Source organism: Mirounga leonina, unplaced genomic scaffold (assembly GCF_011800145.1).
Source record: "Mirounga leonina isolate KUSES-001 unplaced genomic scaffold, KU_Mleo_1.0 Mir_82, whole genome shotgun sequence".
Classification (NCBI taxonomy): domain Eukaryota; kingdom Metazoa; phylum Chordata; class Mammalia; order Carnivora; family Phocidae; genus Mirounga; species Mirounga leonina.
Genome location: NW_023270825.1, coordinates 30,752,870 through 30,767,715, shown reverse-complemented (window position 1 = coordinate 30,767,715; position 14,846 = coordinate 30,752,870). Strand labels below are relative to the sequence as shown.

At 47.0% G+C, this 14,846-nt stretch overlaps 1 protein-coding gene across 3 annotated transcripts in view; it reads left to right on the top strand.

Annotated features, from left to right (window-relative positions):
* The first annotated feature begins 335 nt into the window (after nt 1-335).
* Nucleotides 336-14,846, top strand: part of SMOC1 (SPARC related modular calcium binding 1) — a 152,167-nt gene continuing 137,656 nt past the window's right edge. For 2 of the 3 annotated variants that reach the window (XM_034992603.1, XM_034992602.1), the window contains exon 1: nt 336-684. In XM_034992603.1, the coding sequence (XP_034848494.1) occupies nt 586-684 (99 nt within the window). In that variant the 5' untranslated portion in view covers nt 336-585. The remainder of the gene's footprint in view (nt 685-14,846) is intronic. The other variant, XM_034992605.1, reaches the window with a different exon arrangement.

Genomic DNA, 14,846 nt, shown 5'->3' with positions numbered 1-14,846 from the left:
CGTTGAAAATTACACATGCTTAGGGCATGGTCTTTAGCCGGGTGGGCATTCCGGGAGTTAGGGCTGCTGGAGCTCTTCGAGGCTTCCTCAGACAGAAGGGCCGAGAGAAAGTTCCTCTTCCAGTCTCTCCCGAAGCCCACTCAGGCTGAGCAAGCGGGTGTCGCTCCTCAGTGGGCTTGACCGCGAGCCGCCCCTCCGTCCGCTCTCCGATTGGCTTTCACCTGCCAGAGGGTCGGCTGCTACGGGCCCCTCGGCCCGTCAATCAGGGCCGCCCGGCTCCGCCCCGCCCCTCCCGGGGGTTTATAACGGGAATTCCCATGGCCCGGGCTCTGGCGTCCAACCTGCTGCCGCCGCGGCCCGGCCGAGCCGAGCGAGCGAACGCCGCGCGCAGAGCACACGCTCGCGCTCCAGCTCCCCTCCCTGGCGGTTCATGACCGCGCGCTCTGAGCTCAGCCCCGCCACCCCCGCCGCCCCGCCGCCCGCCGCCGCGAGGGCCCCCCGAGGGAAGGAAGGCAGGCGCGGCCGTGCGTCCCGCGGAATCCGCGCCCCCCGGCCCGCAGCCGGCTGCCCGGCCCGGCTGGCACCATGCTGCCCGCGCGCTGCGCCCGCCTGCTCACGCCCCACTTGCTGCTCGTGTTGGTGCAGCTGTCCCTAGCTCGCGGCCACCGCACCACGGGCCCCAGGGTAAGTGCGCCCCCGGCCGCGCGCCCACCTGCGGAGGGAGACTGAGGTCGCCTGCCCACATCCCTCGGAGCGGGGGGAGGGGGAAGGGAGGTGTCAGACCTCGGGGCTCCCCCCTGCCCCCCCGCATCTACCACCGGGTCCCCGCGGGCTTCTGGGCGAACAACAATTTCTCCCGTTCTACCCCCACCCCCATCCTTTCTTGCAGCGCCGACTCTGCCTCCCACCTCCCCCCCAGCCCCCACCCCGAACTGTCACTGTTGGGTTTTCTTTCCCCGTCTCTTCTCCCAGGCTGTTTTGCTCCGAGCGGGTGCCTCCAGCGTCCGCTTTTAAAAGGCTCGCTCTCCGCTCGAGTGGGCTGCCCTGTGGTCTCACACTGCGCCCGGTCCGGGTCCCGGAGCGCCGGGCGTTCTTGGCAGGCGGCGGGGGGTGGGGGGTGGGGCCAGCTCTGCCTCCAGAGTTTTAGGTTACCCGAGAGCCACACAAGGACCTTGTGTTGTTGTTGTTTTAAAAAGCGATCGCTGCTCGTAAAACCCACAGCAGATAATTTTAATGCTCTCTCCTGCTGGGCACAGCCCCAGAGGAGGGGTGGAGGTGGGGGCTGCGGAGAGGAGCTGAGCAGTGTTCAAGAGTCTCTTCTCCCTGACTTCGGGGCTGGGGGGTTGAACTACTTGTTGAACCTTGGTCTGATTGGAGTTTCTGAACGATATGAAACGTGCCAATTGTGTGCACAGGACAGGCTGTCCAGAGCATTGTAAAAAAAATCTCCTGGAACTGAAGGCATTATGCTCATCTCTGCTCTAGATGATTGCTCTTCCCATCCCAATTGGTCTAAATGAAGGATTCCGCTGCCTTAAAAAATGTGCTCTTAAACCACCTGGTGGCTCATTTGACCCAACTTAATCCAGAGGATCTCTGGCCAAGAATCAGCTTATGTCAGGGCAGTCTCTCGGGATAGCTGCTTGCCTCAACTGGCAGCCTGAGAGTCCGTGAGCTGCAGCTGGAATCTTTGTGAAAACCAGGTTGGCTCCTTAAGCCCCGGGGGCTTTCCTGGATATCTCCGGGCCTACCCCCCTTACCACCTGTTCAGACTGCAGGTTCTTTATTCGCCGCTCTTGCTATATGAGAATCCTCTTTATAGCTGTCGTGTGTGGAGGAAAAGCCTTGCAAAGGCTGGCCAGCCTTCATGACTGCCCAGATGCTGGCTGCTGACGTGGGAGCCCAGCTATCACTGTGAGATCAGATTTGCAGCCACTTAGGAAAGAAAAGTGTTTGTCCCCGTGTTGTGCCGGCCCTCGCTTTTATGACCAGATGTGCCCCAGCAGCAGTTAAGGTGCCGCAGATTAGATCCAGGGCGTGTCGTAAATCCTCGACAGCAGGCGTTCCCGAAGCTGGGGCAAGTGTGGGCTCCGGGAGGGACTTTTATGGATGCAGATGAGGATGCCTTTTAAATGAAGCTGCTTGGTTTGATATTAGGACTCGCAGCTCTTAAACTCCGAGGTCAGGAGAGCCACAGCGTTCCCTCCAATAATTAGGAACAGTCAAGACAGAGACGCAGACCAGAGCACCCCGACTGAAATCTGGATACCCGCCCACACGAGAGGCCCGGAGACAAATGGTGGGGGGCTCGTTTGCTGCTGGGCATGTCTAGCATCTCAAGCCATATGGCTTTCCTTCTCTGCCTCCTGAAATTGGAGGAAGCAACTTTTAGGGGAAAGCTAGGGGCTTCAGGGAAAAATAGGGACATTGGTTAGGTTTCCCTCCAGCTTATTTGGTTTAATCATTTGATAGACGTGATGAAATAAAACAGGAACTGTAAATAGGCTTGTGTGGATCCCAACTGCATTCTCTCTCTCTCTTTCTTACACACACACACACGTGTTTAAAAAGTACCCAGGGAAAGCTGTTGTCTTGAGCGTGTGGTTACTTGGGTGCATTTATAGATGACAAGAAGAGCTGCCTTTCAGGAACCCAGGGGCTGGGCAATTTCCACGATCGCTTATGCTTAGAAGAACAAGGAGGGGGGGTCTTTTTTTTTTTTTTTTAAAGTTATTTATTTATTTATTGAGAGGGAGAGAGAATGATAGAGAGAGAGCATGAGAAGGAGGAGGGTCAGAGGGAGAAGCAGACTCCCTGCTGAGCAGGGAGCTTGATGTGGGACTCGATCCCGGGACTCCAGGATCATGACCTGAGCCGAAGGCAGTCGCTTAACCAACTGAGCCACCAAGGCGCCCAGGAGGGGGGTCTTTTTAGTGCCATTTTGCAAGTGAGACTCAGGGAAGCTAGCTGGCTTGCTTGAAACACTCATGGTGCCTATGTAGCTGTGGGAGTCAAATCCCAGTTTATATGGATTTACAGGTGGTGCGCTCTCTGTGCTCCCAAGCTGCTGCAGGGAGTGCTCATCCCACCGGTGGTGCCGTTCCTCGATGAGACAATACCGATCCCGGATGCATCAGGGGAGGCTGTAGGAAAGCGTTGATACTACTTTTTGGTGTCTGAATCGCTAAAGGGTGATGTCTTCGAGTTTCAGCCTATCCCCAAAGGCTCCAGCGCTCCTCTGTGGCTTCTTGGTGGCCTGAGGTGTGTGGCTCTGATTGCCAGTGGCAGTGTCAGAGGAGGAGCAGAAACATCTGGCTCGTCGCAGGATTCCCTTGGGCACCCCTGGGTCTCTTCTGTTAATCTTCTGAGTGACAGAGGCTTAAGGATTGGCATCTTTTCCAGCTGACTTTCTAGGAAACCGAGAGCATGCCCTTTTGGTTTAACTTTATCTGGCTCACTAATTGAGCTCCCCCGAGGCCTAGACCCCAATCCTCGCTCCCTTATTTGCTTCCTGCCTTCATAAAATTCCTGACATCTGTTTGACTCTGGAAACCAACAGCTATCAAGTATCAGATTGGAGGCTATTATGTAGGAAGCACCTGATTTTTTGGTCTCCGAGTTCGGAGCAGCCACTTGGCTACCTGGGATGCGGTCAGGATCCTTTTAATTACCGAGGAGGCAGTCATTTCTTTAATCCTGTACAATTTACTGAAAATGTTTCAGGGGAGGATGGGGTGGGGGAGGGGCTCTCCCAGGCTGATGGAGTCTGGCTGATGGTCAGGCCAAGTCAACTGCCTGTCTTTGTCTAATCCTCTGTCTGCCGTGGAAGCCCAGGAGCTGGGTGACGGCGGGAATGGGGCCCATCTTCTTTACTGGTGCATCCCCAGAGCTCAGCACAGGGCCAGGTGCCTGGTGGGGATGGACTTTGTTGTTGTTTGCAGAAAAAAATAAATTAATGCAGACAATGCACGTTTAACAGCATTCCACGGGTTCCACTTTCTTAGTGCTTTAGCACGACTGGAGGCTGGAAGTAGATTTAAGAAGTTTGAAAATAGGAGAAAATGGGAAGGTCAAGAAGTCTGAGTAAGGAATTTGGTTTCTTGTTTTATGTCTATTCTTTATTGGTTCTTTCTCCTCTCGCTGGCGTGCTTTGCCCTTCAAAACCCAGCTCCTGCACCACTCCCCAGGAACTTTCCTGCAGAACACGCTTTTGGGGAGAATTGGTCACTCTCTCCTTCGACCAACTTCTGTATCTGGTTTACTTACCTTCTAACTTTTGCTGATCTTTCTATAATGAGCATCTCGAGATCAGGCCAGCATCTCCACCTTCTCAGCACTGACTTGCCCCCTTGGACATCACGCACAGCCCTGTCTTGTGACATGAACAAACTCACACCCCCGTGAGGGCAGAATAGAGGTCTTATTTGTCAGTGTGCTGGGTCACTCTGCAAAGCATTCTGTAACTGTTTACTGAAACGGATCAGACTCTGTAGTGATGTCCAAGCTAGACCCCTTGCTCCCATTTAAACCTGAAATTGGTTACTTCACGAATAATGTCCCCCCCCATTTATAGGCTTTTGTTCTTTGTTTAAAAATTAGTATGTGTGGTGGTTGTAGGAGGTTTGGGGGAGGAGAGACAGAGCAAGCAAACTGGGATGGGGAACAGGTGTGAAGCAGCTTCTAGACAGTACCCTTCCTTTTTGACTAGTCTGCCTCAGTGTCTGGACTGGGGTGGGTCCTTGAGTCTGTGTAGACACCCTTCTTATTACCTGTGTGCCGGGTAATAACAAGACCCTTCTTTTCCACCTGGGGGATTTATCTGAAATGCTACTCAGGTGTTAGGCAAAAAACTTGGTTTAAACATTTTGATAGAAGTGGCATGTGAAATTTAAAGGCACAAAATTGAGAAGGACAGGAAGATGAAATAATCATCTTAGAAACTGTAGGAAATGCTATCAAATGGAAAACACTTTGATATTTTCTCATTATCTCCCAAAGTTGAAGTTCACACTCTAATGGCCCAGCAATTCCAGTCCTAAGTACATATGCCCAAGAGAAACTCATGTCCAGAAGGAGACCGATGCAACCATGTTTGTAATACTCTAAGCCTGGAAAAAGCCCAAAGGCCCACTAGTTGGAGGGCAGATTAGTTGATGTATTCACATGGTAGAGGATTATACACAGGCAAAACAAATGAGCAACAGTGACATGCAAATATATGGATGAATCTTGGTAATATGATATTAAGTAAAAGAAATACACCAAAAGATGGAGCATGTCATCTTATAAACTTAAAAAGAGCTAAAATTAAAGAAAGTATCTTCTAGGAATACATATAGCTACAATAATGCTCTATGAAAAGAAAAGCAAGGTAATGCTGGACACAGGATTTAGGGTGAAGTTCTGGGGGAGCAGACGGGTGGAACCACATGGTGGGGTAAACCATATGGTTAGTGTAAGTTAGTGTCAATACTTTACCTTTTGCGGGAGGGAAGGATGGGTTTGAAGGTATTTGTCCATTAGTAAAGATTAGTGGTTGATTAAATGAAAAATGAAAGTGGGCCCTGCATAGACCAATGTTGAGCGTCATGAACCAAAGTTTATGATTAATTCAATTCTTGGCACCACACGGGCAGACAAACCAAAGTTCCTAGAGCAGGGACTCCTGTCTTGCCTCCTTCTGCTCCCCGTCTTCTAGATGTGCATGTGGCCCTACCTAAAATACCACGTTGGGGAGTGATTATTGGCTTTTGTTTCAATTCTTGGCCGGCTAGTCACAGGGCAGGCCCAGGCCCTGGCATTAGATATCTACATCAGCTGGCCAAAGGGCTCATTTGTAAGGCTGAGTCGGCAGTGAGCAGTCTTCCCTCTCCCTTGCTCAGGGGGATCGACCCTGTACATCTGAGTCCCCAGCCCTGCAGAGTAGAAAAGTTCATTAGCTGATGCTTGGGTCAGAAGCCTTACTGGCCAGTTCAGGGGGTGGGGGAGGGGGAAGGGAGTGTTTCTGGTTTGATGCCTGTCTTCATTCTGGCCTCCTCCCTCACCCCCCTGGCAGGGCCTGGGGGAAGGGAGCATGGCCTTCCTTAGCAGGTACAGGGCACCCTTTCTCTCCCGACCACATAGAGACCTATTGTTTAAGCAGCCAAGTTCCTGGCATTGCTGGGGGTTTGGGGGGGGGGGGTCGATGTCCACGAGGAGGCCCCCTCCTTCCTCGTTTGTCACTGCAGAGCTGTTTGGGAGAGGACAAGGGTTGAGTTGCGGATGAGAAATCGATCGGAGCTGTTTGCGAGGCCTGCCAAACAGGGTTAGCATTGTACATATGTGCTCTGCACTCATCTAGAGTCACCGAGGGGATAAGAGAATTGGATCTCCAAGAACATTCCCAACAACCCCATAAAGACCCCAAAGCAACATGGGTCATTATGGCAATTAACTGGATTTCCCTTTGCATCTGACATCATTCTAAACTCAAATGCTAGATCACGACATAATCTTACCTTTGGCAGAAATCTAAGCTTGTTAGGTGTGGAGCCCTGTGTACTCCCCAGACATTGATTTCAGCCTCCTTGTTTTGGAGCCAGGGTGGGGCAGCCTCTGCGATCGGGGAAGGGCTGCTCAGGAAAGCTCGAGCTTCAGGACAGGCCTCGCCCCCCACCCCCCACCCGGGGAGGACAGTACTGACTGAGGTTCCTGGAGACAATGCGGCGGATGCTTTGAAACCTGACAAATACTCTGCAAATGTGAGGCTCTGCCCTTGCTCTTTAAAAGTCATTTCACAGGGCAGCATGGATCTATCGGACTCAGATAAGGGCTGAATGTTCTTCTTCTTCTTTTTTTTCTTTAAAGTATTGACAGTGGGGAAAAACTGTATCCACTTCCCAGAACAGTTCATTTTTAGGACTAGATAAGCGTCTCTAGGACAGTGCTGGAGTTTTAAGTATTTTTGGTGGAGTTTATTGTGTATGTGTTCTTGGAGAACTCTGCAAGCTGGGGAGAGGACATAAAAGTAGATCGTAAGTGCGAGGGTGAAGTGGAGAGTGTTGTGAGAGCCGACAGACTGCCCCTTGCTCCCTCGGGTGCACAGAGCTGCTGACCAGCTTGAACACAGTGACTTCCCTTTGTCTGCAGCTTTGTCCGCTGGACCTTTATGCGGGGATGGTAATGTTCTATATCGGCAGCGTCCAATATTAGACACGCGTGGCTGTCGAAGATTTAAACGTGGTTAGCACAACTGAGGAACTGAATTTTCAATTTATTTGATTTCAATTAATTTAAAAGTTAATATTAATAGCCACATATGGCTAGTGGCTATCATGCTGGAGAGCATGGGTGTCTAGCCGTTGCGCCCCGCCCTGCCTCCTGCCCGATACCACCACACGCCCCAGATTGTGGCCGTACCGAACCACATCGCATTTCCTAACCTCTCTTTTCCTTCCCGTCTCTGTCTGTCAGAATCCTGCCCATCATTTGAATGGCTCCACACAGTCCTCCCAGGCTGGCCCCAAGCAGAGTTCTCTCTGCAACTCCTTTCTGGAGGTTGTAGGGGAGAATCCATTTTATTGCCTTTTCCAGCTTCTAGAAACTGCCTATATTCCCTGGTTGGTAGTCCCGTTCCACCTTCAAATCCAGCAATAGCTGGTCAAGGATTTTTCATGCTGCCATCTCTCTGGTTCCGACTCTCCTGCTTCCCTCCTCCTCCCCCCACTTAAGGACTCATGTGATTGATTACATTGGGCCCTCTGGAGAGTCCAGATGTTCTCCTTATCTTATGGTTAGCTGATTAGCAATCCTGACTCCTCCTTGCCATGTAACATAGCATTATTAGGATTAGGATATGGGCATCTTTGGGGGGGGGGGGGGGGTGTTGTTCTGCTTACCACATTCATTAAGGGTCGAATGTAGTGCCTGGCTCATAGAAGGTGATTGATAAACGGGGCCATTATAATGACCTACATCTCTTATTTTCTTTCCTTTCAGAGTGGGAATCTCTTAATGGTGGAGTTATTTAATTTTCTTTATAGACTCTATCCTGCCCAAGAACAGGTGCTTAGTAAATGTTCATTGAACAATAGAATTTTCGATAAATGTAGATTCTTTCCTTATAAAGATATATTGAACAGTAAAAAAAAAAACCCTGCAAATCAGAATATATGAACCTGTTTGAGCAAAACAAAAAAAGTTGGTTTATGTATAGAAAAATTGGGTGGATTATAAGTCATGTGGTTAATGGTTAATTATCATGGGGATATTCCACTTCTATGAGATGCGTTTTAGTATTTATTAAACTAATTTTGTTTATGATGAGCTTTTTTAATCTTAGAGGACAATAATAAAGATTAAAACATGACTGATTTAAAAAAAAAAGTCCCAAACCTGTCTCAATCCAGCCTGAATATCCTTGGATTCAGTCTACATCTGACAGTCAGCCTGTGCTCATGGTAGGCTGATTTTTAGGTTTAGTCACTATTAGCACCAGGCCTCCTACTCATTTTCAGCATGCTTTGAACTCAATTTGCATAAACTTTTTTTTTAAAGATTTTATTTATTTATTTGACAGAGAGAGAGAGCACAAGCAGGGGGAGCGGCAGGCACAGGGAGAGGGAGAAGCAGGCTCCCCATGGAGCAGGGAGCCTGATGCAGGGACCCTGGGATCATGACCAGAGCAGAAGGCAGCCGCTCAACCGACTGAGCCATGCAGGTGCCCCGAACTCAGTTTGCTTTAAAGGAGAATTTCCAATTAACCTTAGCAGGACATAAGTGTAAAAATGTACTTATTGCTGCTGGTGGGAATATAAATTAGCATGATCACTTTGTAGAATTGACCTTTTACTTTCACTCTGGTATATGCCCTAGAGAAACATGCTTAAATATGTGCCAAGACACATGTTTAAGGATGTTCATAGCAGCATTGTTTGGTAGCAATAACAACATTGGAAACCAGCTAAAAGCCCATCAGCAGGAGACTAGAAATATGAATTATGGTATATACAAAAAGTGGAATACTACACAGCACCAAAAATAGCTAATCTGAAGCTATAACCATTATTATGGGTCAATTTCATAGTCAAAATGTTGAGTGAAAAAAGGCAAAACATACAAGAATACATACATTATGCTATTTATATAAAGGTTGAAAGCATGCAAAAGCAATAGATTGTTTAGGAGTGCATACATATGTAAAGAATGCATGAGAAAATTAAGGACAATGATAACTCGGAAGCTCAGGTTAGTGGTTACTTAAGTGTGAGGGTAGGAGGGTGAGTGACACACTGGAGGGGACATGGAAGGCTTGCATTGAATCAGTAATGTTTTATGTTTTTAAAGCTGGAGGTGAGTACATGCATTTTTAAATTCCATTTTGTATGCATTACATAATAGGTCATAAAGTTTTCCAGAAAAGGTAAAAATGCATTTGGATACATCACAACAAAGTTTTAAGAGCAAGCAATAAAAGTGATGCTTCTTTGAGGGGTCCTCTGCTCCGTGCTGCTGATCACACTTTTCCTTTCCCCAGAAGAACATGTTCATGGACATTCAGCCAAACATACGGCCCCCCTTGCCTCCTTGCATTGCTGGCCACCTCCCTCCTGCCCTCCTGAGGCCCTGAGGCCACGCCTCCCCCCCAGCCCAGGCCCAGGTGCTCCCAGGTCTGCCTGACAGTGCTGGTGTTCCTCTCTGCCCTCCTGAGCCTCTGCTCTTCTCACTGTACTTACTCTTGCTGCATGATTGGGAATGAGCTTGATCATTTTCTCAAATTTACTGATCATTATTGATAAATTTATTTGATCAATTTATTGATCATTATTTATAAATCATTACTGATTTATTTGCCATAGTTGGCAAATAAAAAGACTAATACAGGATTGCCTAAATTGTAAATTACATACATTTGAAGGATGTAATTGAATAATATAATGTAAAAGAATATAAATTACAGAAATTTGAATTCAGATAAATAACAATGTCTTAGTGTAAGTATGGCCTAAATAAAAACTTATTTGTTGTTTATCTAAAATTATTTGTTATTCATCTGAAATTCAAATTTAACTGGGTATCTTGTATTATATCTGGCAATCCTACATTAGCTCTTTTTCTTTTAGGAATCATCTGTTCAGGTTTTTTGCTAATTTTTAAAACAAGTGTGGCAATTTTTTTTCTCTGCCTCACTGGCTGACTTGGAAGAGTTTTTGTTTGTTTGTTTGTTTTAATACTAAGGATATTAATCTGTTTTTCTGTCATGTCTGGCAGATGCCTTTCATTATAAAAAGACAATGGTTTCAATCTACTAAATTTTATATCTGTATGTAGTTAATATGTCATTATGGTTTCTATCTTCGGTATCAGGGTGAGAAAGGTCTCCTCCCCCTGCTAAGATTGTAGAAATTAAGGTGAATACGTTTCTAAAGTTTTACAAGCAGCAGAAGAAACATCACATTTAATATTAAATGGACATCCATTAATGTTTGATAGGAGTTTATATAGTATTTTCTGTAAACAAGATCCAAATAAGGTCCACATATTGGTTAATATGTATCTTAAATCTCTGAATCTCTGAGTTTCCCTTCCACTTCCTTTTTACTTTGTAATTTATTTTTGAATAAACAGGTTGTTCTCGGGTTTTCTGCACTAGATGTTATTGACTACATTCCCATAGCATTGTGTACCATGTTCCTCTATCCTTCATATTTCTTGTAAAATGAGAGGTGGATCTAGAGCCTTGATCAGATACAGATTTCATATATTATATATATATATATACATATATATATTTAAAGATTCCATTTATTTATTTGACAGAGAGAGAGAGAGAGAGAGCACAAGCAGGGGCAATGGCTGGCAGAGGGAGAGGGAGAAGCAGGGTCCCTGCTGAGCAGAGAGCCCAGCGTGGGGCTTGATCCCAGGACCCCGAGATCATGACCTGAACTGAAGGCAGTCGCTTAATCGACTGAGCCTAGATTTGATATTTTTTTGGCAAGTATATTTCGTGGGAGTTGGTCTGCACCAGGAGGCACATAACATCTGTGATACTAGCATCATTTGGGGATCCATTAATTTATTAGGAGTTGTCAATGATTTTTTTTTTTAAGAATTTATTTGAGACTGAGAGAGCACGAGTGAGGGGAGGGGCAGAGGGAAATGGAGAAGCTGACTCCCCGCTGAGCCGGGAGCCCATCATGGGGCTTGATCCCAGGACCCCAAGATCTTGGCCTGAGCCAAAGGCAGACACTTAACTGGCTGAGCCACCCAGGCACCCCTGTCAATGATTTTTAAACAACTGACAGGTTATACAGAAAAGGGCTTCTACGTTTTGTGTGGCATTGCCATCTTTCTTGTCTCTGGTGTTGCCTACAGAGAAACGGGGCTTAGTTGCCAATGTTCTCATCTCAGCAATGGCCTCCTGACGGGGAGGCTGTGTGTGACTGCAGAGCTCCGAGAGGGATACCTGCCCTGAGTTCTTGGTGGGTGGCCTAGGAAGGAGAATCTCCTTGATTTCTCGTGGAAGCAGTAAGAGCATGAGCTGGTTTTACTCTCTAGTGCTAATCAAAAGGCCTTTAAAGTATAATTGTCGATCAGCTTTGAGTATGATCTTTGGTAGGTACACATCCATTGGGAATTTATATCATAAGAACGAAGACCACATTTTGAACTGGCTTACCCAATGAAGGTACAAGGAGGGCTTCAGGATTGGTTGGATTCAGCATCTTATTAATGCCATCAAAACATTGCCCTCTGCCATTTGTATTGTCTTTATGTTTCTCCCTTCTGCCTTTTGTGTTACCCGTTTAATTTCAAGCCTAGCTTTTCATGGTGGCAGGATTCCTGCAATGATTCCATACTTCTCATCCCAACATCTTACTTTCTAGAATACAGAAGAGAGAAGTGACTTGAAGTAGCCCCTTTCAGAGGAGGGACAACCTTCATTCCTACTTGATGTCAGACAACTTTGGCTTTTAGGTCATTGATCTAAACTGGATTAAATGCCCATTCTTTGAACCAATCCCTTTGGCCAGGAGAGTGCCGTGCTGTGAGTGACTTAGGTCTGGATTCCTTAGGGCAGTCACTGTGGCAGGGTAGGAGACAGGGTACCTATTTCTGGAGCTGGGGGTCAGGTGGTTCCTCCCTGACCGCATGGCTGCACAAGGTGGGGGAGTGAAAGGGATATGAGGGCAACAAGCACAGTGTCCATTTGGGGATTTGGAGCATTATTTTACCAGCAGAATGGGGAGGTGGGCTGGGTGGTAAGAAGTGTGCTAGACACTGACGGTCACAGCGCAGCAAAGCGGGAGCTCTCCTGTTACTGTGTGATCAGTTCCTTCCTCTATTCAAGGGAGATCAAATCACCTCCAAGGTTACTATCAGCACAGATGTTCTGAGATTAAGAGATGATAGGAAAAAGGGAACGTAGGAAAAATTTGGGTACTTTCTGGGTAGAATAAATCGGCCGAATGAGAATGATTCCAGAAGGCCCCCCAAATGAGATAAGCATGGTGGCTTCATCCCACAGTGGGAAGAAGTCTCAGGGACCCCTTGCTTTTATGCATAAGGTAAGACCTGTCCCCAGTCCACCCAGCCAGAACCCAGATCCCTGCCTCCTTACTCTGTTTGTGACTTTCGCATTTAAAGATGCCCTGGAGAACTTTGGGGATGTGGCAGAGGTCCTGTCAAGGGGAGGGACAAGCTTGAATTCTAGTAGAGGATTGTATTTCTGAGTTGCCTTTGGCCAATTCACCAATTTCCATATGGCCCCAAACTCAGGACATGGTAGTATCTTGACCATCCTTATCACCTGACTATTGGTGTTCTTATACCTTCTGTTTCATAGGGTTCTGGTTTCTCAGTCCCTAAAAGAGATGAATTCCTGGTTGAGACTCTTAATGCTCGTTCATAGCAATGCAATCAGCGCAGACATACACAGAGTTAAGTGGCGAAGGTCTGGAGCTCAGGGGGCATGCTTTATGGTTGGTACAATATTTTCCTGGGAGGCCTTTTTGAGAATCAATACCCGATTTGAGGGTTGAAGTGGAAACCCTTTGTATTTGTTGAAGAGGGTTTGAAAGTGTCCGGGACACTTGGGTGGACACTTTCTCCCTGCCTCCATGGCAGTGATTTCAGAAAACCTGAGGGCAGATCCAGGCCCGCACTGGCCCAGGTGTTCTGAAGGCAGGGGCTGAATAGAGGACTGGATGCATCGTTTCTCTCTGTCTTGACTTCCCCTTGGCTTTGAGGATCACGTACCCTCTCATGGTGGTGTATTGTTCTACCTTCTCCCCATGCAGGGAGAGGCCTAGGACAAAGATAGCACCCACAGCCTAGGCTCCAACTATTGCTGATTCCCGGCTTCTAGCTTTTCTTTCCTGAAAGCTACAGCTACCTTGAGAATGAAATGCATCTCCCATATCATTGCTAGGTGGTGAGAGAGGTCGGAGCCATAACCGTCTGATGAACTGTTTGCTTCCTTGCCCATCCAGAAGGCAGCGTGGCATAGTGCTTTGGAGCCAAAGAGCCCTGCATTGAGTCCTAGCTCTAGTGCTTTCTCACTAGGTGTTCTTGGGCAGATTAACGAAGCTCTGTGTTTCACCCCCTCATCTGTAAATGGAAGATTTTATCTACCTTATTGGGTCATTGTGGACCTTAAATGAAATAATGGCAGGATGCTCAGTAAATGTTAACCATTCATACAAATAATGGATGTAACGGGAAAATGTGAGAGATTCCCAGAAGAACCCAAAGTTGTTTTGCTTCCCTTAGCTTTCCTCCTTAGAATTAAAGCTATAGAGTCCATCAATATGTGGAAGATTTCTAATCTGTGGTTCTGTTACCTTTTGTTTAAAATGAAAACTAGTTCCTGTGTGTGTGTGTGTGTGTGTGTGTGTGAGATAAACCACATTCCTCCCCTTTCCCAACCAGATCAAGGTTAATGGAGGAAAGATGTTCTCTTAAATGGAGGAAAGATGTTCTTTGGTGTGATCTTTCTCCGTTTGCTGTGTGACCATGTCTTCTCCTCCAGGCAGTACTCTGCTTCCTGAAATCTTCCTTCATTTTCTCTTTGCCAAGATGGGAGGTTGTTTTCCTGAGTTTAGCATCCGAAGGAAGCTTGAGTGAGCCTGCTTACCTTCCCTTTTTTCTCTAAGACTGTGGGAAACAGGAGGCAACCAGAGGGCAATGTGCCTCCATATAACTTCTGGGCTCAGGGGTCAGGCTGGTGGCTGCTCAGTATGTTCCCAGATCGGGTCCCCAATCTGCTGCCCCCAGGAGCTGGGAGGAGCAGTGCCTGATTCTCTGGTGCTCTTTACCCTCTAACCCGGTGCCAGCCTTCCTTTGGCCTGGGTTGGAAAGCCTATCCCAGCAGGTCCTGTGGGTGGGCCCAAACCCGATCCTCCAGGCTGCTTTTAGAACCACATTTCAGAAAGGAAAACTCCTGGCCGTTAGCATGGTTTCCTGGAGGGATAGATCAAGATAAGGTGACTTAGGCATCTATATCCACGTTTTCTCCTTCTAAATAGTTTACATTGGTATATTTGGACCATTGACGTTGAAAGTGATTACTGGTATAGTTGGATCAATATCTATCACATTTGTGTAGTTTTCTATCCCTTGTTCATATTCTTGGTTCCTATGTTTGTCTTCCACTTTTTTCCCATCTTTGTGCTTATAATTGTGCATTTTATGTGACTCTATTTCACTCCTTTCTTAGCATATCAATTATACTTCTTTTTTTAAAAACTTTTTTTAGTACTTGCCATAGAATTTGCAATATACATTTAACAATGAATTCAAGCTCACTTTCTTTTTTTTAAGAGAACCTTTTACTTATTGGTTTTTAAAATTCCAGTGTAATTAACATG